Here is a 27,763-nt window from a genome sequence, read left to right on the forward strand (position 1 = left end):
CTTGGCAGGGCAGCCCAGGGTCATGAAGGGAGGCTGTTGCACATCAAGAAGAATCATCCAGAGCCGGTGGGACTAAGGTCGTGAAGTGTTTGGGAGCTCCTCCACTTGGGGCATTAGAGGGAGCCTGTATCAGTATGAGTGGGAGCAGCTGCAAGTGAATCCCTTGGTGCCTCTTGGCTTTTCTCTGCAGGCATTTTGTAGTTCTCATCTTAGGACCAGAAAAACTGAGGCCTCTGGCTTTTCTTACTCTGTGTTAGTCCTCAGTCCCTCTTCCTTGCATCTAACTCCTGCCTAGGATGGGATTTGGGGTGATGCTGAGACACAGTTATTCTGTGAGTGCTTAAATCCTCTAGGTTGGCTTCTCCAGCTGCCATTCTTCCCAACCTGGCTCCTTTATCTTGGGTCAATAGATCCAGGAAAGGAAGGAGATACCACGTCCCCAGGCACTCCCATGTTATCTGATGCTGGCAGAAAGAGACACCTGAATCCACTGTGTCTCCTCAGGAAATGTGAGAGTGAGAGTCACCAGGAGTCTAAGCATTGGAGTCTTCAGCACATAGGTCTCTCCAAACCCCTTTGGCATTTTGAGGATACATCTTTCAAGGCCTTTGTCTCCCAAATACCAAGGGAATTGTTCTTCTTTCTTTCTAATACTCCTTCTCCCCATCATGCAACATTTACTCACTCAACATATAGCTCTTGAGCTTGTATACTGTGTGGAGCCCTGCACTAGAGGCAGTGGAGGATGTAGGATAAAATGCTGTCCTTCACTCCAGGAACTTACAAGGGAGTATGGAGATCGCATTAACTAGGAAATTGTTTACTTTGTGGCTCTTGATTTTGTATCCTGAAACTTTACTGAATTTATTAGTTCTAACAGTTTCTTGGTGGAGCTTGTGACTCTTGAAATGTTGATTCCTGCATCTGAGGAGGAAGTATACAGCTTCCTTAAACAAAACATAATTATCTCAGGTCTGAGCAGAGACTCCAGAAGGAGAGACACACCGCTCCCCATCTCTTGCTTTCCTGTGGGTTCGGAGTTTAATCCTACCTTCCTGCCACCAGTAGGGAAGCTCAGGAGGGTGAAGAGAGGCCTCAAAGTAAAGGCCCAGGTGCTCATACAAGTCTCTTCCTGCCTGGGGTTTCCCTACAGAGTTCTTCTCTGCCCAGATCTCACAGAAGGTTGTTTTCTTTTAATGAGGAATCCTTTACACTCTCCCCTACATTCAGAGGGCTCTAGCACTGATTCCTTCCATCTCCCACCATTCTCCACCCTTCCAAGCCCACTCCTTCAAAGCAGTTTCTATCAGCCTAGTCAGGGAACTCTGTTCAGGCAGTTTTGCAGTTGTAACCAAATGGTAAATATTCTGGCATAGGGTTGGGGGTGCAGGGGGCAGTAATTTAGCTGCTAGCCCCACACCCCACATAATGACACTTGTAGATCAGCTTTGTCTTCTCAGGGCTATGACCTTTGTACAGAGAAATATGCTGCGTATCACACTGTAAGCCCCAGCAGGCCTTTCAGCCTAATAGAGTGTGATGTCAGCTTCTTGGCCTCAAGCTTTTCTCCTTGGAGCTGACTCAGCTTGAGTGACTCAAGCCTACAGAGTAGGAGAGAGGAGCAGGTTATGATATAACTCCCTTCCCCCAAGGCTGTTAATGAGTCAGGACCGTCCTGTCTGTAGGAGAGTCAGCTGGAGCGTGGCTCATGGAACCAATATCCTGCCTGCTGTTCCTTCTCCACCCAGCTCATGAGTAAAAATTGAACCAGTAAGTCACCATAGCCTCTAGCATCCTCGCCTCAATTCTCCCTCCCACCCCTGCCCAAAGCAGTTGTTGCCTTGGGAGAGTGTTCAGCTTGGCTTCTCCCTCAAAGGGCCCCTCTCCCTAGGTTCTTCAAAGAAAGACCTGACTAGAGGACCTCCAGCTAGAATAGAACTTAAACCGTGGAATTGAATTAAGTAGTTGCTTGAAACGCGGATTGCAGAGTAGCTCAGTGACCACTGCCCTCCTGCCCTGGGAGTTCCTGGGACTTTGTCTCTCAAGTCCAGGCTGCACGTTTGTGTACACGTATTGCCCCTTCTTCCTGCTCTGGGAGACCTTCGTGGACAACGCAGGATGGGCCTGTGCACGAGCTGCAGCAGAGCCGCTGAATGAGCTTCAGTACCAGCCTTTCCCCTGTTTTGCTTACAGACACCAGTAAGACATAGGAATGGGGTGAGTTTTTAGCTAAATCCCCTGGGCTGGGACTAGGACAGCTGCTGCTGCTCAGCTACTCAGCTTTCTCAGGTGGATTCAGCTGGTACCTGGCTCCCCAACTTATGTCAAAAGAATTGTAATTTATTGAGTATCATGTGAAATACCCTGATAGGAAGCCTACAGAAGTTTGGTAGGTAAGAAAGTTATCCATCCTTAACTCCCAGCAGCATCTAGCCCAGAAGTTTCATGCTCATGGGTCCATGGTTTCCCTTGTCACGTGATTGAAGGTTGGGATTAGGTTTCCCAGGGTGACAATGAGGCTGATTAGAGAGGAGATGTACCTGGCACTGAAAGCTTAGCTCTTCTGCTTCCTCCTTGACGTTTCCAAGAAGCTGGAGGAACATGGGATTTCCAGCGTGGGGGCCATGAAGCTTGTTAAATTCAGTCTCTCGATGGTGGTCTCCATGGAGAAGGGGTTGGTTGAGAGCATGTGAGTGGATGAAGAGAAAGCAGGGAAGCTTGGCAGCGCGGTTACCTCCCTGAGGGATCCAGCTTTAGGATTTGTCCCAGAAGGAAGACTTGTGCAGGCAAGAATAGAAGGGAAGAAAGTGAAAAGCAGAGGACAGTGTCTCTTCACCCCTTCTGACCTCAAGGTTTGCACTAGCTTTCCAGCATCTTCCACAAGTGTCAAGATTCTGGGCAAGTGGCATTTGTGGGTTGACTTTCTTTCATTAAAGCGGAAAGGTAGAGAGCTACACAAGAGAAGCAGTTATGATCCAAGTTGGAGCTAAATTCTTTGCCTTTGTCTCTCTCCCTTCCCTCCCCGCCCCCTCCTTCTCCCCTTGCCCTCCGGCCCTTTCCCAGGAGCTCTCCTCCAGCACCGAGAGTATTGATATTTCATTCAGTTCCGTAAGTGGGGCCAGGCTGGGACTGGGTGGCAGGCTCCCCCCATGGCCGCATTTCCTCTCCGTCCCCAGGTCTTCTGAGTCCCCAGGCCAAGGCTGGAGTTAAAAGGTGCCTTTTCTTCCTGGGACATCAGCTCCTCCCTCCCAGGCCTGGAGGAGCCCCCTGCTGTTTATTGCCAGTGCTCTGAGCCCAGGCTGAGTGGGGCTCAGCTGATCCTTCTCCCAGAGACAGCTGGGATGCAGTGCAACTCAGCCCCCAGCTCCTGGGTCTCTAGAGCAAACAGCTGGGAGAGAGGTAGAATTTATCCCTGGATTGGAGCCAAAAACTGCTTGGCAGGAAACCCTGAGGATCCTGTTTCTCCCACCCAGAACCCTTTCCCCATGGCTTGTGCCATCAGACCATCAAATACTTATTCAGTGTCTTCCAAATGCTAGGCCCTGCCTGTGCTGGGTGAGCTGACCCGAAAAGCAAACAGGATTTGGCCTGAAGGAAAGTTTTGCCTCCCCACAGCCAGTTTTCTTTTCAACTTCAACCACATTTCTTCCAGGTCTGAGTTCTTCCCTTTCCCAGCTCACTGCCCACGATGTTCCTTAATCCTCATTCTCCTTTCTTGTTCCCTCTGAACTAACCCCTGACCCTCTGGTCCCACAGGGTCTCGGACCTTGTTGCTGGGCAGAGACGTGAGAGGAAATGCTGGACCCTCTGGGAGTTTGGATGATTTTTTTACACTTTATTTTTGATTTGTCTACCCAATCAGTTTGTTCTGTGCTGATCCCCTTTCAGTCATGATTGTGGCAGTGCCTCTCTCTCAAGGCCTGGGGTCATATTTCCAACATGCTGATGTGACTTAGGGGCCCCTGACACAAATGCTGAATTGAGGATGGGAAGGAATTCTGTTGTTCCTAATCTGAGATAACTATGAATTGTTTGGGGTGGAGGGTCCTTGGGACCATGACCATTTGCCTCCTGAGTGGATGGATTAGGAGATAAGGATGAATGAAGGAGTGACTCTCCAAATTTCCTTTTCCTTTCTTTCTCTTTCTCTATTAAGCCCCTGGGATATTTCCAGGGACCACAGAGGTCTAGTTCTATTGTCTTCCTGTCTTTATCTCTGTTCAACCCTGCCTCCCAAAGCATTCCTGACTGATTCAGACACCCTGTTTTTCATTATTGTATGGGGACCTGAGCCAGCCCCCTGTGGGGTAGAGGCTGAGAGATGAGCTGTCCCTTTGAACCCTGGCTCTGTGCACATGCAGAGGTGGGCATGGTACTGCCCAGCTTTCAAAAGAAGTTCTTTTTTGCAGTGTGAGGGAGTGAGGGTAGAAATTCTCACTCAGGAAACTAAGCAAGACACACAGAGAGGGAGAGAAGCCTGGTGAGTGAAATACTACTGTTTCTATAAGAGGAAGAGATAACTGTTCTTATCTAGGTGAGGAGAGATGGAACGGGGTGGCTATCCTGATAAAATGCCCCTTACGTTAGAAGGACTTAGGGTGGGAAAAGAGCCCTTCTTCCTGTCTAGCTGAGTCCATCTTTTTCCCCATCCCCACCTTACTCCCCAGACTGACTTTGCCCTTTCTGAGAATGAAGTGTCCAACGTGAGCAGCCAGTTTCACAGGAGGGAGCTAATATGGGGAGCCTAGTCCCTGAGAGGTAGGGGAAGAGGATCCAAGGAGGATTCACTGAAAAAGACAGGTCTTCAGGGCCATCATCAGGGGCTGAAAGGAGCTATTGTTTTCTCCACCCACCTGCCCACCCGTACCTCCCTCCATCTGCTTTTTCTTTCCCCATTGATCATTCCCTCATTAGTGCAAAGTCAGCTCATCCTTCCCTCATCCCCTGCATGTGCATTGACCCTTTGTGAGAGATTGTGGGGTGGACAGGGGGATGCCGTTGAAAGCATCCAAAGTCACTTATGGATTGAGTCCTCCTTTGAAAGGGGAAATACTGACTCGCCGTTCCCCTCCTTAGCCTTGTGGGCCCTGGCGGAGACCCAGCCCAAGCATCCAGGTGGGGAGAGGGACAGCCTCATTCTCGAGATGGGTGAAGCACTTCAGGTGTAAGCAGCATTGCTCTCTGGGTCCCTGGCTAACCTCTCTGGATGTCATCCCCCCACCCATCTTGAAGCCTTGGGACAGTTGCTCAGAAACGCAAGTCCAAGAGAAGAGGGGTACACCTGGTGACCTGGATTCACACATCCCCCCCTTACCCTCAAGAAATAGCCTGTGGAGAAGGACTGTGCTGGCTTTTCCACCTGTTCCCAATTCAAGTTGACAGGGGTGGGTGGGATCTCCTACAAGGGCCTAAAGGTAGCTCCTTCCCTGGAGTTCTAGAGACACTGAGACTCCTGCCCTGCATGGCCAGGAGTGACTGGGCCACTTTTTTCTATGGTTTCTTCACCATCTTTTACTTCACCCCAACCCCCTGTAGCCCGTCAGACTGGCTCCCGAGCGAGAATTCATCAAGTCCCTGATGGCGATTGGCAAGCGGCTGGCCACGCTCCCCACCAAGGAACAGAAAACACAGCGGCTGATCTCAGAGCTCTCCCTGCTCAACCATAAGCTCCCTGCCCGAGTCTGGCTGCCCACTGCTGCCTTTGACCACCACGTGGTCCGCGTGCCCCACACCCAGGCTGTTGTCCTCAACTCTAAGGACAAGGTAGGTGGGCTCTGGCCCAAACCATACCCCTCATCTGACTCTACTCCTGTCGTTGTCCAGGGTGTGTGTATGTGCCCAGGGGTGCCCCACCAGCATCCTAGACTCCCTCCGTAGCCCACGTGCACGTGTCAGCCTTGACTTCACCTGAGTACTGTTGTGATTCCGAGGGCCCTCCTGTCCCCCTTCTTGGGCTTTGTTTTTCTGGATCAAAGAGGCCTGATCTTTTCAGCTTGCCTCTTGCCATGTCTCAGGAGAGAGCTGCTCTCCTCCCCTCCTCACAGTCCTTTTGGTAGCTCTTCTCCAGCCCTTCTATAACTCTTAGGCTTTCCAGGTACAGCAACAATGAGAGTAGAGAAATCTTTGTTTCTAAGACCTTTTCTGATCACAGTGGGCAGGGAGAAGGAGAGAATTAGCTAAATTAGTTGAAATGAGCACTAATGGTTCAGATTTTTTTCCCAGAAGACGTATTGAAGATTAGAATCCTGCTTGGAACGGTGCCCAACTTTTTCCCAGTCTTTTTGTCTGTTTTTAGGACAAGCCCACAGAGGCATTCAGGCCTCTCTGAATGGGTGGTAATTGATGGTTTGGAATGGTTTTGCCCGGGTGCTTCATCTATACATTTTGAAGCTCAGCTGAAACATTTTAAAGACCTGTGTACTCTCTCAGCCAAATGCTTTTTTTTTTTAAGACAGTGATGTAACAGTTTTATTTTAAAATATCAATATTTGCATGACACCAGAAAGTATATACTTTGGCAACTAACTTCCCATGAAAAATTTTAGCTGTCAACTTAAAACTGAGGGGATACATGATTTTTCAAAATACTTTTAGGAAGTACATAAGCAGAATAGTGTGTGGACCACTGCTTTACGAGACTGTGTCCTGATCAGTTTGGAGGACACCTCTTGTAGTAGAACCACCTGGGGAAGATGGATGCCTTTTTAAAAATGCAGATTCCTGGGCTCCAGCCCCAGACTGAGTTACTAGATTTGGGTTGGGCCCCAAGTGAGTCAGTTTTCAACATGCACCCCAGGTGGTTCTCATGCAAACCAACATTTAAGAAGCACTTCAGGGGAAAAAACTAGTATTTTACAGTATTTCAGCCATGGCTGAAGAGGGAAACACCTCAGGTGTGTTTTTAATTAAGGAGAGAACTGAAAGACACCAAGAATTGGAGCTCACAAAGTAGCAGCACCCATAGGATAAGTTCCTGCCCTAAATATGGCATTCCTGGTGTCAGGGGACTGATGGACTCAGGTTGGAGCAGGAGTGGGCAGCAGGAAGAACCGTGTTAGCAGAGTTGAGGTTTGGGGGGAACAGTGGTAGAGGTAAGCTGCAAATACTGTTCTCACTTACCCGCAGGCTCCCTACCTGATCTATGTGGAAGTCCTCGAATGTGAAAACTTCGACACCACCAACGTCCCCGCCCGGATCCCGGAGAACCGAATTCGTAGCACCCGCTCTGTAGAGAACCTGCCCGAATGCGGCATCACCCACGAGCAGCGGGCAGGCAGCTTCAGCACTGTGCCCAACTATGACAACGATGATGAGGCCTGGTCGGTGGATGACATAGGCGAGCTGCAGGTGGAGGTGAGGGAGCTCCAAGGGCACAGCACCTATTCTGGAACTTTCAATGTATTTGAGACAACACAACACACCCTGAGGCAGGCTGAAGCAAGTACCCAAATGAGTGCCATAGGTAGTGACAGGTGTGAGAGGGGACAGCTCTGAACAGCTCTGGTCTGGAACAGATTCAGGTGGAGCTCGTTTTCCTGCAAGAAGAATTTAGGCTTACTGTAAGAAGGAACTTCTAAGCCCAGGGGAGTGTGAAAAATTTAATCAAAATATATATTGAACACCTGCGATATAAAGTTGTCTTAGGAACGCAGAGAAGAATCAGTCATACATTCATTAATTCAAGGAATGTTTATGGAGGGCCTTTGTGCCAGCCCTGAGTGCTGTATGCTAGTAAACAAGGCTTGGCCCCTGCCTGCAAGGGGCTTATGACCTAATAGGAGAGAGAACAAGGCCAGTCAGCATGTAGATGTAGTGTGGTGTGATCCATGTTGTGCTGGAGAGGATGGGGTATCATGGGAGCACCTGAGGGTGGAGGTAGCACTTATTCCAGACTTGGGATTGGACACGCCCCGAAAGATTTCTTGGAGGAAGTAATATCTCAGCTGAGGCCTGAAGGGGTAGGAATTAGCTGTACAGAGTATTCCAGGCAGAGGAGACAGCAAGTGCAAAGACTGGAAGACATGAGAGAGCTTGGCCCACTTTAAGAATAGAAAGAAATTTTGTGTGACTGTGATGTGTGGTCGTGAGATGAGGAGGTGGTGAAGAATGAGGCTGGAGAGGCCGTCATGGGCCAGATTGTAAGAAGGATCCTGTAAGCTGTGGAAAGAAACTTGGATTTTGTTCTGGGGTTGTAGGGATCCAGAGCAGGATTTTATTAGAGCTGTAGCACAGCCAGATTTCACTTTGTGGAAAGGCAGACTCTCCACTTGAGCTTACAGTCCAAATGGGGAGACTGGATGCAGACATTTAAGAAAAAAATCTATGTATAAGATACACAACAAGGCAGTGTGCAGTAAGTGATCAGTGGGGTTAAGGAGAAATGCACTTGTACAAAGGAAAGAGTAAAGAAGGGACTTGATATGGACCTTCGGGTCTGGTAGAATATTTTATAGTTAGAGAGAGATGGGGAGATAAGACTGAATGACTTAGGTTGAAGAAATTGCTCAGAGGAACCTAGCCTGGAGAGGGTCTTTTCTGGACCCTAAGGGAGAATGCATCCCTGGCCTTGGGGAGCTCTCAATATAAGGCTGAAAATTCAGCTTTCTGTGATGGTCACAGCAGTGGTTTGCAAACTTGAGTGTGTTAGAAGTCTTCTGGAGAACTCGTTAGAAATTCAGACTTCCAGATCCCATTCCCAGTAATTCTAATTCAGATTGATGGTGGGATTTGGGAATCTACGTTTTAGCAGCATTCCAGGTGATCCTGATGGAGGTAGTTGACACATTGAAAAACACTGCTAGAGGATCTGTGGGGGGGGGATGCCTAGGCAGTTTGGGGTCCAAGTGGTCAGGATGGTGCATAACCAGGGGAGGCTTTTTGGAGCAGGGTTTGGAAGGGAGGGCTGATCGTGTCTTGGAGATGGCAGCACGCAGGGTGATCTGAGGAGGAGGTGAAAGAGGCAACCCCTGTGCTCAGCGCTTCTGACCTGCAGTCCCCTGCTCTCCCCAGCTCCCTGAAGTGCACACCAACAGCTGTGACAACATCTCCCAGTTCTCCGTGGACAGCATCACCAGCCAGGAGAGCAAGGAGCCTGTGTTCATTGCAGCAGGCGACATCCGGTATGGCCAGACCATGTTGCCCGTCATTTTTCATCCCTCTCTTAGGCACTGCCTTTCTCTTTGTCCCCTTCCTCTCTGTCAGCCTGTATCTTTCCCTCTTCTCTCTCCTTACTCTGTCCATGTCCTGAGGCCACCAAACTTGAGGCATTGAAGGTGTGGGTTGAGAAATTACTGGGCTACTACAGAAAGAAGTTACATTTTAAAAGGACTCCAGAGGAAGGAATTACAACAGCGTTTCCCCGAGTGGGTCTGAGGACACACGTGTCAGAATCCAGGGAGAGGGAGGAGATCTTGTTGGAAATGCAGATGCGGGAGCCACACCTGTTCTGAATGCAGAATCTTGGTAGGAGAATGGGCAGGGCCTGGTAATCTGCATTGAACATGATTACAAACCACCAGGTTAGCAAAAAGATATCAGTGGTGTGTTTCCTTCCATGAGTCTCTCTCAGCCCAGGTTTCTATCTCTGTGTGCCCAGAATCAAGGAAACAGTGCAGGAAATGCTGGCATAGACAGGGACATGAGGATCTGGGGTAACTCCTCCAAGCAAATGATATAGTTTCTTCCTGCTAGACGGCGCCTTTCGGAGCAGCTGGCTCACACCCCCACAGCCTTCAAACGAGACCCAGAAGACCCTTCTGCAGTTGCTCTCAAAGAGCCCTGGCAGGAGAAAGTGCGGTGAGTTGGGTGGGGTCCACCATCCATACTGTCTCTCAGCCCAACACCCGCCGGCAAAATCCATCAGGCCCCCAGGCAGCGGTCTGAGTCCTTACCTTGTGAGGAGTTTGATTTGGATTTTTTTTTTTTTTTTTTTCGATACACGGGCCTCTCACTGCTGTGGCCTCTCCCGTTGCGGAGCACAGGCTCCGGATGCGCAGGCTCAGTGGCCATGGCTCACGGGCCCAGCCGCTCCACGGCATGTGGGATCTTCCCGGGCCGGGGGCACAAACCCATGTGCTCTGCATCGGCAGGCGGACTCTCAACCACTGCGCCACCAGGGAAGCCCTGATTTGGATTTTTGATAGAAGCCGTGTCTCTGTCCTCAACCTGGCATCACCCTTTGACACCTTTTTGCTTCTCTTCACAGGCGCATTAGAGAGGGCTCCCCCTATGGCCATCTCCCCAATTGGCGGCTCCTGTCAGTCATTGTCAAGTGTGGGGATGACCTTCGGCAGGAGCTGCTGGCCTTCCAGGTGTTGAAGCAACTGCAGGTAAGAGAAGGGAGGGAGAAAGGAGGGAAACTCAGCCCACGTGCAGCCCACCTGAGGTGATCACGCAGGTCCTTCTGCAGGGAGCTCCACTGGAGACCATCTTCCTGCCCAGGTCTAAGTTAGATTTACATTAAACTAAGCTGGTGCTCCTACCAGGAAGTACAGCCACGGGAGCAGCTCCACAGCGACCTCTTGTGGCCCTTTTGTGACTGGCACCTGTTCTAATCACTGATGGGAACTCCCAACTGATTTGCAGCAAGTGGGTTGCAGTGGGCTGAGATGTCAATCCCTGACCCCCAGGTTAGTTGCCTACAAGCAACTTCACCTGTTTAATCAGTTCTTTATATAAATATTTTCATTTTCTGGAGAAACTTTCTCTGACCCTAAATCCTTTTTGGTCTTTATCCCTGTTCTTTCAACTTGGGTTAATAGGTCCCACTCACCCAGCTTGGGAGGTGACAGCGAGGTTTCCTCTTCTCCCTCCCTTTTTTGGATATCTCTCTATGAGATACCTTTTCCCACATGCCACCCTGTGTCTTGTCACACCCTGGACTTCCTTTCAAAACTTCCTGGTTCTGGGCTTCCCTGGTGGTTCAGTGGTTGAGAGTCCGCCTGCTGATGCAGAGCACACGGGTTCGTGCCCCAGTCTGAGAAGATCCCACATGCCGCGGAGCGGCTGGGCCCATGAGCCATGGCCGCTGAGCCTGCGCGTCCGGAGCCTGTGCTCTGCAACGGGAGAGGCCACAACAGCGAGAGGCCCGCGTAACACACACACACACACAAAAACTTCCTGGTTCTCAGTGGGATCAGGGGGTTTTACTCACTTGGTGGCCTAGAATTCAAGGCCACTAAAGATGGGAACTGTCCAAGGTTGGGGACAGAGGGGATTTTAGCCTCCTACGCCCATTTAGAGAGAGTCACAATGCCTCTGTGTTTCCTCACAGTCCATTTGGGAACAGGAGCGAGTACCCCTGTGGATCAAGCCATACAAGATTCTTGTGATTTCGGCCGACAGTGGCATGATTGAACCAGTGGTCAATGCTGTGTCTATCCACCAGGTGAAGAAACAGTCACAGCTCTCCTTGCTCGATTACTTCCTGCAGGAGCATGGCAGTTACACTACTGAGGCATTCCTCAGTGCCCAGCGCAATTTTGTGCAGAGTTGTGCTGGCTACTGCTTGGTCTGCTACCTGCTGCAAGTCAAGGACAGGTAGGTGAACTCCTGTCCCTCGTCCTAACCTTTTCTTCAGGGTTCCCTCTGTCCCTTCATTTATTCGTCATGACCTTCCATTGCCAAAATGTAAAGATGAAACAAACAACATATTTTAAGCAGAGACAGACACGTTCATGTGCCATTAAGGCTAGGAGGCAGACTGATAAGTACCAGGGTAAGGGCCAAAGAAGTGAAGGATTTATGGGAGGAGCAAGGGTTTGAGCAAGCAAGGTTTTGAAGGACGAATGAGAATGAGGACAGAGAAAGCTGTGGGGGAAGGATGTCCCAGGCAGAGGAGACCGCTCGAGGTGATTAAAGCTTGGGCCACACTGCATGGCACAGTAGTAGCAGTGACGTCAGGTAAGTCGAGGCCAGATTAGTGGGGCCTTCATTATGAGGCTGAGGAGTCTTATTCTGCAGGCAGAGGGAATGCCATGATCCAGTCTGTGTTGAGTGAATGTGCCCTTTGGCACTGTGGGTGAGGTTGGATGTAAGTGGGCCTTTGCAGTGAAGCTAGAGGTAGTGAGGCCTGGCCTGAGGGCAGTGGTGGTGACTGACGGCAGAAAGGAGCAGATGGATGTGAGACACACGGTGGACACAGAGTTGAAACTCCCAGCCCTAAACGCTCCTCCTTGTTCCAACATATGATTTCCAGAACTCTTACATATCTGTTGTTTTGCCCAGAGCTGTCATTTCTCTCGATATCATGTGACCTTTATGAAGCTCAACTTCGCATGTAGATGAACAACATACCGTATAAAGATAATTACACCCTTGAGGCTCTGCTTTTTAAGACAGTCTCCAGACAGTGACTCAGGGTCAATACCTAGAATGCTCCTGTGAGTTGTGCCTCTCTGAGGGCATAGGGCAGCCATCCTGGGAAAGCACTAATTCAGTGGCCTGTGCTTCCAGTGATACAGCAGCACCTTAAGATCAGCTAAACAGAGCCGCTTATCAGAAATCTAGCATCTATTAAGTGCCTATGATGGCCTAACATTCTTTTTTTTTTAAATTGAAGTATAGTTGATTTGTAATATTATGTTAGTTTCAGGTGTATAGCAAAGTGATTCAAGTATACACACACACACACACACACACACACACACACACACACACATTCTTTCTCAGATTCTTTTCCATTATAGGTTTATACAAGATATTGACTACACTTCCCTGTGCTATACAGTAAATCCTTGTTGTTTATTTTATTATTATTATTTTTAAATTAATTTATTTTATTATTTAGCTGCATTGGGTCCTCATTGCTGCGTGCGGGCTTTCTTTTAGTTGCAGCGAGCAGGGGCTACTCTTCACTGCGGTGTGTGGGCTTCTCAATGCGGTGGCTTCTCTTGCTGCAGAGCATGGGCTCTAGGTGCGTGGGCTTCAGTAGTTGTGGCACGGGGGCTCAGTAGTTGTGGCAGGCAAATTTTATGTATGGTAGTGTGTATCTGTTAATCCCATACTCCTAATCTGTTGCCCCCTTCCCCTTTGGTAATCATAAATTTGTTTTCTGTGTCTGTGAGTCTGTTTCTGTTTTGTGAAAAAGTTCATTTGTATTAGTTTTTTAGATTCCACATAGAAGTGATACCACATAATATTTGTCTTCTGACTGACTTCATTTAGTATGATGATCTCTAGGTCCATCCCTGTTGCTGCAGATGGCATTATTTCATTCTTTTTTGTGGCTGAGTAATATTCCTGTGTGTGTGTGTGTATACATACACACATACACACCACATCGTAAATAATGCTGCAGTGAACATTGAGGTGCATGTATGTTTTCTTTTTATTTATTTATTTATTTATTTTTGGCTGCGTTGGGCCTTCATTGCTGAGCGTGGGCTTTCTCTAGTTGCTGCAAGCGAGGGCTACTCTTCGTTGCAGTGCATGGGCTTCTCACTGCGGTGGCTTCTCTTGTTGTGGATCATGGGGTCTAGGCATGTGAGTTTAAGTAGTTGTGGCTCACCACCTCTAGAGCTCAGGCTCAGTAGTTGTGGCGCATGGGCTTAGTTGCTCCGCGGCATGTGGGGTCTTCCCGGACTAGGGCTTGAACCCGTGTCCCCTGCATTGGCAGGCAGATTCTTAACCACTGCACAACCAGGGAAGTCCAGTGCATGTATCTTTTCTAATTAGAGTTTTTGTCTTTTCCAGATACAGCCCAGGAGGGGGATTGCTGGATCATATGATAACTCTAATTTTAGGGGTTTTTTTTTATAGTTTTATTTTATTTTATTATTTACTTATTTTTGGCCGTGTTGGGTCTTCTTTGCTGCACACGGGCTTTCTCTAGTTGTGGTGAGTGGGGGCTGCTCTTCACTGCGGTGCACGTGCTTCGCATTGTGGTGGCTTCTCTTTGTTGTGGAACATGGCCTCTAGGGTGTGCGGACTTCAGTAGTTGTGGCACACAGGCTCAGTAGTTGTGGCGTGCAGGGTCAGTAGTTGTGGCGCAGGGGCTTAGTTGCTCTGTGGCATGTGGGATCTTCCTGGACCAGGGATTGAACCCGTGTCCCCTGCTTTGGCAGGCAGATTCTTAACCACTGTGCCACCAGGGAAGCCCTAATTTTAGTTTTTTAAGGAGCCTCCATACTGTTTTCCATAGTGGCTCCACCAGTTTACATTCCCCTTTCTCCATACCCTCTCCAGCATTTATTATTTGTAGACTTTTTGATGATGGCCATTCTGACTGGTATGAGGTGTTACCTCATTTTGGTTTTGATTTGCATTTCTCTAATAATTAGCAGTGTTGAGCATCTTTTCACAGGCCTGTTTGGCCTGACATTCTTATGTTGAAACCAGATGAAAATGCTGTCAGACAGGTGTTTCCTCAGGAGGGAAATAAGGGTCAGGGAACTTTCAGAACCTGTGCTCCTTCCACCCTGCCAGCCTTACAGATAAAGCCAGCAGAGGCTTTGCATTTGAGGACTGAGGGAAACATCATTATTTATAAGGAATCTGGTTGCAAGCTTTAGACTGTCCCTAAAGAGTCAGCATTTGGAACCCAGGGCCCAGAAAGCCTGGAGCCTGAACCCTTGGGTTGAGTAAGTGGAGGCAGAGAAGCAGGTGCTAGTCAGGCCTCTGGGCTTTTCCTTAGGAGACTAATATATTTGGAAGATGGGAGTCCATCCTTTAAAAGGGGGAGAGGGGGACAGGCAGCTGGTAAACCTTTCATAACTCAAAAAAGAGTAGATGTAGTCAAGTAATGAATGGACTCATCCACTGGAGAGAAGTGGCAGCAGTGAAGGGGGCCCCAAGCTGGAAGCAGTTGAAGGTCTCCTTAACTGCTTCAGAATGAGTACCCCGTAGCTTTGCGGCTGGAGCTAACTCCACTTAAGGAGAGAGAGAAACTGCCTCTCACTGGCCTGGGACCTTGGACAAGTAAGTCAGTTTTCCTCTCAGGGCCTCTGTTTTCTCACCTCTCACCTGTAAAATGAGAGGCTGGACTAGGACGTCTAGAACTTTCTGGCTTTCAAGATTGTGTGTGTTGCTAAATTTGTCATGCTTTCCCAGAGGGGGAAGGACTCAGGTGGGACTGGGTTCTCCCTCTGTCCCGTCTTTTGGCCAGTCAGACCAACCCCAGAGAAGGTGGCTTCAGACCGTGAGCTCTTAGCCTAACAAAGCCTCTGTTGACACTGAGGAGGTCCGTTATGGGCCAGGCCTCACATGCTTTGCATGTTAATTGTTCCTCTTTCGACTGGCCATTCATGTGGGAATCACAGAGACCTAGGATTTATCTGCCTTTAACTGTTCTTCCAGCAGCTAGCCTGTAGGAATTGCCTCCTGAGAATTTTTTTACATGAGTGGTTTTACCAGATAGTTAAAACTGAAGCCCCAGACTATTTCACATTTAAACTTCACTCAGCCTGGGATCTCTGCTCCCTTCCGGTGGGGTGGGGCTTCTGATCTGCAATGGGCCAATAGGAATTACAAACAGAACACAGGTAATTTTAGGTTGTGACTGGAGGCCTCCCCCTAAGCCAAGTGCTTGGCCTCTGTAAAGGCTGGTTGGAGGGCACAGTCCTTCTTTCCTAGCTTCCCAGTTCTCTGCTAGATTGGGATTGGCTAGGGTGCTTAGAATCACAGTTACTGGGAAATTTGGATAATCTTAACCTATTTGATTAAGCTGTTAATGATAGCGAATGAGACCCCACAGCCTTTGTTAGCAGTTTACTTTTCTGATTTCCTTTCTTCTCACTGCTAGCTTTGGCTTCTAGAAGGTTGGACCCAGAGTTATAGGCAGCAGGAAACATGGCAGGGCCCTTGCCTGGTGTCATGTGGCCAGTGTGTTGCAGCTTGAAGCTCCCACCTCAGTGGGACTTACTACTGCCTCTTCCTCTCCTCTGCCCCCTCCTCAGACACAATGGGAATATCCTGTTGGACGCAGAAGGCCACATCATCCACATCGACTTTGGCTTCATCCTGTCCAGCTCGCCCCGAAACCTGGGCTTTGAGACATCAGCCTTTAAGCTGACCACAGAGTTTGTAGACGTGAGTCAGGAAGGAGAGGTGTCTCACTGTGTTCTTTCTGTCGTGGGATGGGGAGCTGATGGCCATCCCCCAAATGGGGACAAACAGAACAGAAATGGCAATAAGTCAGGGTGAGGTTGGATGTCCTGGGAGGCTTCCTGCTTGATAAGAGTTGGGGAAGTAACGGAGTTTGGCACGTTTGCCCAAGGGAGGAAGTTCTGACACTGAGCCCCTTTGCGCACACAGCTCTCTCCTCTCCTCCCAGGTGATGGGCGGCCTGGATGGCGACATGTTCAACTACTACAAGATGCTGATGCTGCAGGGGCTGATTGCTGCTCGGAAACACATGGATAAGGTGGTGCAGATCGTGGAGATCATGCAGCAAGGTGGGGCTGGGGAGAAGCCAGGCGTTTGGCGATAGGGTGGTACCCATAGTGCCCTGCGAGTCCCACTTACGTTGGGGCCCTGGGGCATGGAACCTCCAGAAAGTTGATTACACCTCAAGACTGGGGGCGGGGCCTCCCAGAGGGTTTCTGTGTTTCACCTTCGGCACATTCCTCCTGATTCCTGACAGAGCTAGTCCTGGGGGTGGGAGGGCGAGGCAGCAGAAACTACCTCCTAGGTGCATTCAGGGAAAGAACAGTCCCATCTCCAGCCTCCTGGTCCCTTCTCATCTCCCCACCCCTTGTTTAACTTTCATCACTCGGCTCTTCACCAACTCAGGTGTTTGCAGTCATTGGCCTTTGACCTCTGATTGCCCTCTCCTCAGACCTCTTCCCTGTCCCGACACTCAGCCCTTCTGCTCTGAGCCGAGACGGGTTCCTCTCTCATCTTTATCTACTTTCACTGCTGTTTCCTCACGGCCTTGCCATCTAGTCTTTTGTCCAGGATCCCTGGGCCCTCGTCCCCATTCCCTCAAGGCTGTGGTGTCCACCCGGTCTGAGCTGCCAGTATCCTCCTCCCCACCCCTCCCCCCACCCCACAGGCTGTCGCTGTTGCTCAGGAGCATCCCCGTCTAGCCCCGTGATGACGGTGGCCCAGGTCATCTGTGAGTGTCAGACGTAGCATAGGCAGAGGCCTGCAAGCAGATAAGTGCCCGGTTCAGGGCCCATTCCCTAGACGCTTCCCAGCCTTCCCTCTGGGTCCTAAGACTGCTCCCTCCGCCCTTACTGGGGGAGATGTGTTGACCCCCTACCCTCGTGCCCTCACCTAGAGGGGCTTAGGATTGTGGGATAAAGAAGGGCTCAAGAAGGGCCTCCTGCCAATTCTCCCTTCTCTGCCCAAGCAGAACTGCATCCACACTGTCAGGGATCTCTCTGAGGTGGGAGGGAAGGGGCACCTTAGATAGCCCGGCTCTGCACTGGCTGTGGCGGCTGTTAGCACTGCCGCTCCCTCGTTTCCATCCGTGACCCTCTTCCCTTGCTGCTGCCCCCAGGTTCTCAGCTTCCTTGCTTCCATGGCTCCAGTACCATCCGCAACCTCAAGGAGAGGTTCCACATGAGCATGACTGAGGAGCAGCTCCAGCTGCTGGTGGAGCAGATGGTGGACGGCAGCATGCGGTCTATCACCACCAAACTCTACGATGGCTTCCAGTACCTCACCAACGGCATCATGTGACATCCTCCTTCTCAGGCCCCGGAGCAGTGGGGGACTCAGGGGACCCTCCCTGAGAAGGCCCTTGTCAGAGAGACCCTAAACCAGGAAGCCCCACCCACCCAGCCATCCACCAAGGGAAATGGAAGGCAAGAAATACAGAGGATCATGTGGTAACTGTAGAGCTTGCCGGGGGGTTGGGAGAACCAGCCGTGGGGTCCAGACTTGCTGGGGCTTCCCTACCACCCCCCACCAGCTGTGTCAGTATTACCACCTGACAGACTCCAGGGCTCAATGCTCTCCAGAGAACAGAAGTGATAAATGTGAGGGACACTGGGGCCTTTCTTCTCCTCACTAGGGTTCGAGAGGTTCTTTCGGCAGGCCATCCTCTTAATGTGTCCTGGGTCCCAGGAAGGAGAAAAGAGTAGGTTCTTGGTACTAAGGACTTGATCCTGTGGTTGGCCTTTGGCCATGCTGCTGCCCAACTCTGTCACCTCCCAGGGACTGACCCCTAGCCCGAGCTCCCCTTGGTAGGTGGGCTTTGGCATAAGGTCCTGCACTTGCTGAGGTTCCCCATCCCAGGAGTGAGGAAGGGAATAATCACAGCCCCTCCAGTCTGAGGGTATTGGCCAAGCCGTGGGGAATTCCTTGCCCTTATCCTTTCCCCACACCCAGGGAAATAGCTCTCAATTTTTTATTTTTAATTTTTGTTTGAAATAAAGTCCTTAGTTAGCCATCTGTGTCATTTCTGAGTTGTATTTTTTTTCAGGGGTAGGGAGTGAACAGATGCCTCAGTGTCCAGGATACAAAAGGCACCACACAGAACGAAGTGGAGGAAGATTGCTTTTTCCCTGCCTGTCTCAGTCAATACCACTTCCCTGAAGAAGGGCCTTCCCAGCTTTGTCACTCACCCCCTCCCAGACACGTCCACATTGTCTAAGTCACATAAAAAGAGGCGCTTGAATGGGGATTAAACCACGAGCAGTTTTAATGGTCTGGTTTTCTCCTTCCCATTTCCCCACTGTTTGTTAGTATTATTACTACAAGAATAAAGGATTCCTGAGAGCCTGTCCCCTCCTCTCCCTGGGACCCCCCACTAGACAGGACTCGTCTCCACCAACCTCCCCCCACCCCGCCCCGGATTTCTGGGGAAAAAAAAAAAAATAAGTGAAAGGCACTGCAGGGGTGGAGGGCTTGAGTGCCAGGGAGTCTCAGGGGGGCACTAGGGCAAGGCCAGGGCTGCCATCTGTGCCCACAGGGGTTGAGGAGAGTGCCCCTGACCACCCCAGCATTGGGCCTTCTCGTCCTCCCACCCCCCCCGTCCCACATGGGGGGGCTGCAGCAAGAAAATAATTAGTGTTGGGCTCAGAAAGAAGGAATGGAGGACCCACTCTACTAGGACCCAAGGGCCAAACCCAAGGCAGGAACCTCAAATAACTACCATTCTCAAAAGCTTGTCCTTGGGGGTTAGCGGGAGAGGAGTTGAACAAAACATGAATTCTAATGGCACTCCCCAGCCCAGGGACCAGGCAGCAGCAGTGACCCAGGCTCCCAAGGAAGAGGGAGGGGGCTAGTGAGTCCAGGCCTGGGCCCTAGTTGTCCCCACTGCCCCCTTGCCGAGCCCTGATGAATGCCATGCCGTGTGTGCGGAAATGGGTCTTGAGGTTGAGAGGGCTGTCGCAGCTCTTGCCACAGACCTTACATGTCAGTGGGCCTCCAGCAGCTGGCAAGGGTGAATCTCCCCCCTCTGGGTCAGACCTGGAAGGAGGGGCAGTTTCTTCCTCCCCATCCCCCAGGCCCAGGGCACTGGCACTCCCCACACCCCGTTTCTTCTTGTGGCTGATGAAACGGTGCCGGCTCAGGGAGCCAGGCGAGGCGAAACACAAGCCGCAGTCGAGGCACTGCTGGGCACCGCCATCCACCCTCAACCCCGCCATGAGGCTCTGCTCCGCTGAGCTGCTGCTCCGGTAGTGCAGGGGGCCGTGGCCTCCTGCCCCGGGGCCGCCCCTGGGGGACTTGGCTGGAGGTGTCGTGCTGTCAGGCTCCTCACTGCAAGAGTCAGAGGACTGGCGGCGTTTCCGTCCCGGCCCCTGGAGAAGAGAGTGAAGAAACCGGGCCTCCCGTCACCCCCCACCGTCCCTGGCACCCCTGCCCAGCTTCCTGAGGCCTCGGCTATAACCGCGCAGGCTCCTGCTCCCAAAGCCCTCATGCAGCAGGGTGGGCCTCTGCCTACCTGGGCTCTGGCACCAGGGCCCCGAGCCAGGGTGTTCCCCCGGCCAGGGGACTGGGCCCCGAGCGGCAAGCCATGCCGGACCTGGACGTGTTTCTCCAGGATCAGGCGGCTGCTGAAGGTGCGTTTTCCCTCTGTGCAATACCTAAAGGGGAGAGCGGGCGGGGTGGGCTCCAGCGGCACAGCCCAAAGACCAAGGCTCGTGGCTTGAGCAGAGGGAGGCCTCAACCGTCAGTCCACTCAGACCTAAGAGGCAGGTGGGAAGGTACTTTGGGGAACCAGGGTTGGGGGCACCCTGCCGGACAGAAAAGAGGAAGGGGGCCAGGGGGTAAGGGTTACCTGCATGGGTAAACTCGCTTGATACCCTCGTGATTGACCCTGACGTGGCGCCTCAGGCTGGGGGCGGAGCAGAAGGAGCGCTCACACAGGCGGCACGGAAACTTCTTCACTGACTAGGAGAGCAGGGGTTGGGGGTCTCAGCCAGGCTCCATGCAGCACCCCGGCTCCACTGCCACACAGGTCAATCCCAATGCTGCCCCTCCAGCCCATCTTGCTCCCCAGGGGCACCCCACTCACCTTGCCATGCTCCTTCTTCATGTGACCCACATACTCGTCACGCTCAGGGAACCAGGAGTGACAAAGGCCACAGGTCCAGCCTCCAGGGCCCCCACCCCCGCCCTTGACGCCTTTGCTCCCCAGTTCTCGCCGGGGCCGTTTGGTTGGGCGAGGGGGCTCAGGGGAACTGGGCAGTTCTTCCTCTTCTGAGGATGAAGAAGACTCCTCAGTAGGGGCAGCTGCTCCTCCCCGAGACACAGCCAGCTCCTCAGGCTCAGTCTTGGGGGTCAGAAGGGCACCCCCGGCCCCTTTCCCAGGAGTCTCCTCCCCCGAGCGCCCAGACTGATGTGTGTTCTGTGAGAGGGAGACAAGGGGGGATGGCTGGTGTGGGAGAGGACCTGGCTTTGCCAGAGTCCTGGCTCCTCCCCTGCTCCCATTTCTGGAGGCGTCCCCGGTCAACACAGCTGGGCAACCCCACCTCCATCCCTCGACCCCTGTACCTTGAGATGTTCCAGCATGGTCCTTTTTTGGGCAAAAAGCAGAGGACAAGATGGGCACTTAAAGACGCTGACACGCTGGGGCAGCAAGTGCTGGTCGAAGTGCGAGGAGAGGAGGGGTTTGTGAGTGAAGACTGTGTCACACATAGCGCACTTGTAGATCATCCTGGGCGGGTGGAGAAGACAGTGCAGACGTCCTGCCCCATCGAGGCCCAGCCCCCTCCACCCGCCCCTCCTCACGCTCCCTCCCCAGGTCTCACTTGGCCTGCTGCGTGTGGAAGCTAGGATGCTGGGTGTAGAGGTGGGCGTGAGCGCTGGGTGCAGACTTGAAGGCCATAGGGCAGATGGGGCACTTGTGGAAAACCTCGCAGTGTGACGTCTGGATGTGGGACTTGATGGAGTTCACACCCCCAAACACCACTGCACAGCTGGGGCACCTTGGGGAGTAAGTAGGAGGCACCGTAGTGAGCTGCGGGCACCTCCACGGCCACCTCCAACCCCACACTCATTCACGGGGGCTGGGTGGACTCTAAGGAGTTAATCAGCGGTGGAACCCAGGCAACTGGAGGACGGAGGGAGCTGCAGCACCCAGTTCCCCAAGGGAGGCCTGCGGGGCAGAGAGGCAGAGCTGATGCTCCGGAGGGGGCCCCGCCTGCTCCCTCTCCGTGGGGAACGAAGGGAAGGCAGAGAGCGCCCTGACTGCATTTGCTAACACACTGGGGCTGAGTGATTCAACAGGAGAGATGGGGCTCACCTCTGTGAGGCCATCTGAAAGGCTGGTCCCAGGAGCCACGAGACCACCAAGTACAGGAGGAAAAGTGTTGAGGGACTATGGGGAGGAGAGATGGGAGGCACCTGTATCCTACGCGACGAGAGAAATGCAGACAGGCCTCCCGGAGGTGGGTCTGAAAATTGGCTTGGAGAAAGTTGCCTCCACACTCAGGGCAGACGTGGGGAGGTCGGTTCTTATGCATGCGCTGGTGGGCGCTGAAGCTGCAGCGATTGGGGAGCATCATGGGGCAAGTTGGGCACACCTGTCGAGTGAGTTAAAACCAGGTGAGTCTGTGAGGAGTGGCCTGTCCCCCATTCCTTCTCCTAACCAAGCCCCCACACCTTCCTAGATCCCGTCCCCATGGCATCTGGCTGTCCCCATCCCAGGGAGGGGCTGGGAAAAGTAACTCACATTGCTGGTGGCGCCAGGGGCGGGGGGCCCGAGCTGCTGGAAGTGGGCAGCCATGCCGGCCTTGTCCCGGCACTGCTCCTTGCACTCCAGGCAGCGGAAGCAGGTGTAAGCAGAGGTGGCAGGGGCGGCAGGCGGCTCGGCTGAGAGTGGCAGCACAGGGGCCTCAGCGGCAACTGCAGTAACGGCGGAGGAGGTGACGGCCCCGTCACCCTTGCCCAAGGCAGGCAAGGCTGGAGGTCCGAGGGCAGGTGGGACAGCCAGCAGGGGCGTGATGTCCGGCTGCCCCACCATCTGGTCCAGGGCCACCGGCCTCATGACCAGGTGTGAGCACTGCATGACGAGCCCCTTGTCCTTGTGCTCACGGGCATGCAGCAGCAGGCTGCACTTGTTGAAGAAGACTAGGCGGCGGGCACAGTGGTTGCAGGTGACCTCGATGCGCATGCTCCGGCGGTCATAGTGTCGCGCCAGGCTCTTCTCCAACGAGAAGGCGTCCCCACACTCGAGGCAGCGGTAGCCCGTGGGCGGCAGGGCCAGCCCGGCCTCAGCCGGTGGACTCAGGTTTGGCCGGTAGGCAGGCAGCAGGTTCTTGCTGTTGAGGATCTTGTTGAAGGCCTCCACCAGGCTGGACTGGGTCCGTGAGATCACCGTGCCACCCCCTGCCCCCGGCCCGGTGGCCGGCTTAGAGGGCTGCACCATCACCACCGAGGCACCGTTCACCTTCTGCCCCCCGGACCCCAGCCCTGCCCTCCCCTCAGCCTTGGGCAGCGCTTGGGGCACCAGACCCAGCACATTCTTAGCCATCGTCTTAGGGCTGGGGGCAGTGCCTCCAGGCAGAACCACGGCTTTGCGGGCCACACTGGCTGCCATCAGCATGGCAGTGCTTGCGTTCTGGATGGTGGCCACGGGCAGCACGGTGCCCTTCAGCCTTGTGCCATCACCCAGCTGGACACTCACCACCTTTGGACCCTCAGGGGTCGGGGTTGCGGGGGACAGCTTGAGGAGGCTAGCCTCTGCCAGGAAGCCCCCTTCAGGCAAGGGGGCAGGGGGATCAGGGTCTGAGGGGACCCGGGTTACAGTCCTTGTGATATTCCCGCAGGATGTTTTAATGGTCTTAATCCGTACCTTGAGGGGCCTAGAGGAGCTGGAGGAGGCAGGGGAGTCATTGCTGTCCTCATCTGCAGCCTCGGCTCCACTAGAGGGACTCTGGGGACTTCCTGGGGGAGACTTGTCCACTGGTCCCTCATCCTCTTCTTCCTTTAGGGGCTGACAGCTGGGCACTTTAGGGGAGGCAAGAGGGCTCTGGTGCCCTGGAGACTTCTTGAAGAAGGACACCGCTGCAACCCGGGAAGGGGAGACACTGGCAGGGACGACCGTGGCCTCAGGGCTAGAGCCTGAGCCTGGGAGGCTCTGGGGATGAAGAGGGCTGCAGCTTTCCTGCTTCAAGGCCCCCAGCAGTGGGGGAGAACCAGGAGGCAGCAGGGCTGGGCCATTCTCCCGGGCCAGCTCAAAGGGAGAGGAGAAAGGAGGTGGGGTCATGGCCCCTTCCCGAGGTGGGGAGGGCGCAGAGGGAGGAAGGGGATCAGGGTGCTCCCCTGGCTCAGGCCCAAAATGAGCAAAGAGGTCCAGGGGAGCTTTGCCTTCCATGGATTTTTCTTTCCAGGTACCTCCACTGGGAGGAGCTGGAGAGTGCGGGGTTCCTGGAAGGGATGGCTCAGGGCCCCCAAAACCATTTTGCATCAGACGAGGTCCCACAGACCCTTCCTTAGTCACTCCCCCAGCCCGGGCCCCTTCCCCTCCTGAACTCCCAGCCAGGGACTCCGACTGCTCAGGACACACAGTGTTCTTGACAATGACGCTGACTGCTGAGACGTCTGGTGGTGGCATGCCATGGTCAGAGGCCTGGGCGGGCAAGCCAGGGCCATCCCCGGCAGCTGCTGCTGTTGCTTCTCCAGATTCACCTCCTATAATGGGTTCTGGCTTCCCTGGGCCTCCTGGCCCCTCATTTTCTTCTGGCCCAGAGTGTATGGCTTCATTTGCATCAATGTCAGGGATGTCAAAGGCAGCAAGGAGGTCATCAAAATCAGGGGTCTTCATGTCCCCCATGGCAACAGGTCCCAGACCTGAGGAAAACAGGAAAAAGAGAGACAAACTGAGACCTCTGGAAGCAGGAACGCTGGACCGCCTCCCTCAAGACCTCCAAATTCATCCGCTCTCAGAACCCACACACACTCTGACTTGGGTACACCTCCACCATAGTGCAAATCCTAGAGAGCTGGTGGAGGCACCTGTTTTACCAAACCCTAAAATTGAAAGGAATGTAGTATGCACTTTCCAGGGAGGACACCAAAATCCAGAGAGAGCAAAGGAAAAGAGACTTCTCAGAAATACAAATAAAAGGGACTTCCCTGGTGGTCCAGTGGTAAAGAATCCACCTTCCAACGCAGGGGACGCGGGTTTGATCCCTGGTCAGGGAACTAAGATCCCACATGCCGTGGGGGCAACTAAGCCCGCGTGCCACAAATACTGAGCTTGTACGCCTCAACTAGAGAGCCTGCAGGCCGCGAACTGCAGAGCCCACGTTTTCTGGAACCCGCGCACCACAACTACAGAGCCCACGCACCCTGGAGCCTGCGTGCCACAACTAGAGAAAAGCCCACACACTGCAACGAAAGATACGTGCCTCAACAAAGATCCCACATGCCGCAACTAAGACCTGGCGCAGCCAAAAATAAATAAAATAAATAATAAATAAATCTTAAAAAAAAATACAGATAAGAGATAAGGGAGTAGAGATGGAGGGAGTTCAGTGAGCATCTTAGTTGAAACCACTTCAACCCCTCCTGTGCCCAGCACAGGATCAGTTAATCAATACTACTATTAAGGAGGAGGATGTACATGATGCTCTAAGTTTAAGGGCTCATTCATGGCAGCATGGGATCCATTCATATTCTTCATGGATCTTCTGGGGGTCCACAGAGATCTGAAAGGCCATGTGTACAAAGGGGCATGTGACTTAAGACAAGATGTAAGAATTGATTCTAGTTCCAGCCTTATCAATGGCCTGCTGTACAAGCAAGTTACTCTACCGCCTTACTTTTGCTGTCTGAAAGAGTGGACAAGTAATCTATATATCATAGGGTTATTCTGAGCATGATATGAATCATAAACATGACAGCCAGAACCCAGAGTATGATTTATTATTACAGCTAGGACAACAAGGATATGCCAAGCCGAAAAGAAGCTGGGAGGGAATAAGCACTGGAAACCTAGGGCTGGGGTCAGAGACAAGAGTCAGGGGTCATGTAAGCTCAAGTCTGGGCCACTTGGGGTCATTACTGGCACCTGGAGATCTAGCTTGGTTAACAGGGCGAAGTGGGCTCAGGGAAGTTACCCAAGAGACCAAGACGGAAAGAATAAGACACAGGAACAGAAAGAGACAAAGAGAAAAAACGGGAAAACCATAACAGCAGTCTGGTCACAAGGGCCCCAGCCTAGGCCTCTCCTGTCACAAACACCTGCTGCTCGCTCACCTACCTTCCCAAGAGTGCCTGGCCCCTCCTAGCCAACCCCTCCTCCTTCCCTCCCTCCCTCCTTCCCCATCTTGCTCTCCCAGGGCTGAAACTCCAGGGTATGAGCTTATCCAGCACAGCTGCCTCAACCGGGAAAAGCCAGGCCCCTCACCCCTGTCATTTCTGCTCTGAGCTCCTCACCCCAGTTTATCCCCAACTCACACTCCTCACCCTTTTCATTTTCCTTTGGCAACAGTGGCCCAGGAAGTCTCACCCAACCCCCATTTGTCCCAGTACAAAAAAAAAAAAAAAGGTCCCACAAGACTTATGTGGCACTAAACCAACAAGAAGGCCAGCCTAGAGCTTGTGGGGGACCCAGGTGTGTTCCTTACCCATTTCTCCCCACAAGTGTTTCTATATCTAGGAAGAAGCAACTGAAAAAGTCTCTTTCCCTCCACATTCCCTGCCCTCAAGGCAAGCCATTTCCCAGGGCCAATTCTCTCACCTCTTTCCAGCCTTTAGACTGTAACTGGAGATAGTCCCAGCAGGTGGCAGCTGGCATTGCTGGGACCAAGATGGGGGTGGAGGGAGAGGGTACCAACTAGAGGAAGAACGAAAGGGGAGTGCTCCTCTCATCCCCCTCTACTTAATTTACAGGATCTGGGTTTAAACAAAGCCCTCCACCCCTTGCCTCTGCCCAGCTGGATCGCTAGGGCCCTCCCCTGGCCGGCTCCCTCCCGACGGCGAGAGACCAGAGCTACCTTCCGCTCAGGCCCTCAGAAAAGTGGGCTGGTGGAGCACAGATCAGTGGGGACTATGAGAAAACATCTGCAAACTTGCCTCCCCCAAGCAACTCCCCCTTTGGCGTCCAAGTGACTTAGAGGTCATCGGAGAGCCAGGAGCAGACAGTAGATCAAGCAGCGCAGCTCAAGGCCGAAGAGGCTTCCCCGCCCCACGGCTCAGGCCTTTCTGCGGCTGCTGCGCCCTGTCTCTTGGGCTCCAGCCCCCCTCCTTCCCTCTGTTCTTCCCCAAAAGCCAAAGGAAGGGGCTGAACAGGAAGAGGGTGAACTGGCCTGGGTCGGGTGGGGGCTCCGCGTCCCTTTCCCTGGCCCGGGGCCTGCTGCGCAGAGGAGGGCGAGGGGCCGGGGGCGATTAGGCGGCCGCCAAGCTGGGCAGCGGCCGGAATTAAGCCCCTGCCATCTGCCGAGGACCGGCGCGGGGAGCATGTCCAGGGTTGCGGAAAGGGGGCGGGGTGTACATGGGAGAAGCCAGAGGGGAAACTGAGGCGCGCCGCGCTTTTCTAGCTCTCACCAGCGTGCTAAGGGAAGGACGGGCCTTGGCCAGGCCAGGCCCTCGGGGAGCTACCGCGCAGCACCTCCCGGCCCAAGACTACAGCGGAGCAGGAAAGGTGTGGAAAGAGAGTAGTGGGGAGGGAACAGTTTTTGCCAGACTCGCAGCTCTCCAGCCGGGGTCCGTCCCAACTCCGACCTCCTCCCCTCCCTCCCTGCGCAGCGTCCTCCCCCCGAGGGCTCCCGAGGCTCTCTCGAGACTGGGGAGGAATCGGAAGGCACGCCGCGGCCTGGGGCACGAGCCTGGGTCCCGTCCGGGCCCGGACGCTGACCCGTGCCCAGTCGGGGTGCAGGCTCCGCTCCGGCCTGGCCCAGTTCCCCCGCCCCCACCCCCGGACACGGACACCATTTTAGGTCGCGACATCCCGCAGCTTCCAGTCCCCGGGCCGCGCTTCGGACGCCTCTCGGGCTGGGGGCGCCAGGAGTTGGGGACCCCGACCCCCCCTCCACGTTTACCCTGCTAGGGGCTGTGCTTTCAACAGGCTAGGAGTTTCGCCCACGTGCCCCAAGGAATGGGGGCGACGTCGGGGCCCCGGTAGAAGCCATCCCGGGGGGCGGCGCGGAGAGGGGGTAGTTGACCAAGTGGGGGAGGGGTGGGGGTATTTACCCGCCCCCCCAGGGGGCGGGGCCAAAGGCGGGTATTTACCCCAGGCACGCTTACTTGTTCCGCTCCCAGTGCGGGCCGAGACCCGGCGGTCTCTTCCCTGCTCCAGTCGCTGCTGCCGCCGCCGCCGCTGCCGCCGCCGCCCTCCCCACGACCGCCGCTACTTCCTGCTTCTCTCCCGTTCAGCCTCCCCCTCCCTCAGCTCCCTTCGCGTTCCAGGTCTGGGCTGCCCGCTTTC

At 53.4% G+C, this 27,763-nt stretch overlaps 2 protein-coding genes across 8 annotated transcripts in view; one reads left to right on the forward strand and one right to left on the reverse strand.

Moving 5' to 3' along the window:
* Positions 1–18,336, forward strand: part of PI4KB (phosphatidylinositol 4-kinase beta) — a 28,355-nt gene extending 10,019 nt beyond the window's left edge. For 3 of the 5 annotated variants that reach the window (XM_024762831.1, XM_024762830.1, XM_024762829.1), the window contains 10 exons: positions 3,064–3,108; positions 5,536–5,763; positions 7,126–7,353; positions 9,010–9,119; positions 9,691–9,795; positions 10,205–10,328; positions 11,273–11,538; positions 15,894–16,026; positions 16,271–16,391; positions 17,441–18,336. In XM_024762831.1, the coding sequence (XP_024618599.1) occupies positions 3,064–3,108; positions 5,536–5,763; positions 7,126–7,353; positions 9,010–9,119; positions 9,691–9,795; positions 10,205–10,328; positions 11,273–11,538; positions 15,894–16,026; positions 16,271–16,391; positions 17,441–17,622 (1,542 nt within the window). In that variant the 3' untranslated portion in view covers positions 17,623–18,336. The remainder of the gene's footprint in view (positions 1–3,063; positions 3,109–5,535; positions 5,764–7,125; positions 7,354–9,009; positions 9,120–9,690; positions 9,796–10,204; positions 10,329–11,272; positions 11,539–15,893; positions 16,027–16,270; positions 16,392–17,440) is intronic. The other 2 variants (XM_024762832.1, XM_024762833.1) reach the window with 1 other exon arrangement.
* Positions 18,337–18,340: 4 nt separating this feature from the next.
* On the reverse strand, positions 18,341–27,738 carry ZNF687 (zinc finger protein 687). Of its 3 annotated transcripts, none has more exons than XM_024762826.1 (9): positions 27,583–27,738; positions 22,064–24,183; positions 21,736–21,914; positions 21,141–21,317; positions 20,884–21,046; positions 20,405–20,737; positions 20,168–20,280; positions 19,832–19,973; positions 18,341–19,688 (listed from the first exon to the last, which is right to left on the reverse strand). In XM_024762826.1, the coding sequence occupies exons 2-9, from the start codon at positions 24,164–24,166 to the stop codon at positions 19,191–19,193; spliced, it is 3,708 nt and encodes a 1,235-aa protein (XP_024618594.1). In that variant the 5' UTR covers positions 24,167–24,183; positions 27,583–27,738; the 3' UTR covers positions 18,341–19,190. The 3 variants fall into 3 exon arrangements, with proteins under 3 accessions (XP_024618594.1, XP_024618595.1, XP_024618596.1); XM_024762827.1 differs by having other exon boundaries at positions 27,568–27,689; XM_024762828.1 differs by lacking the exon at positions 18,341–19,688 and having other exon boundaries at positions 19,973–20,096.
* Positions 27,739–27,763: the final 25 nt, after the last annotated feature.

This window comes from Neophocaena asiaeorientalis, unplaced genomic scaffold, assembly GCF_003031525.2.
Source record: "Neophocaena asiaeorientalis asiaeorientalis breed wild unplaced genomic scaffold, Neophocaena_asiaeorientalis_V1.1 scaffold167, whole genome shotgun sequence".
Lineage (NCBI taxonomy): Eukaryota > Metazoa > Chordata > Mammalia > Artiodactyla > Phocoenidae > Neophocaena > Neophocaena asiaeorientalis.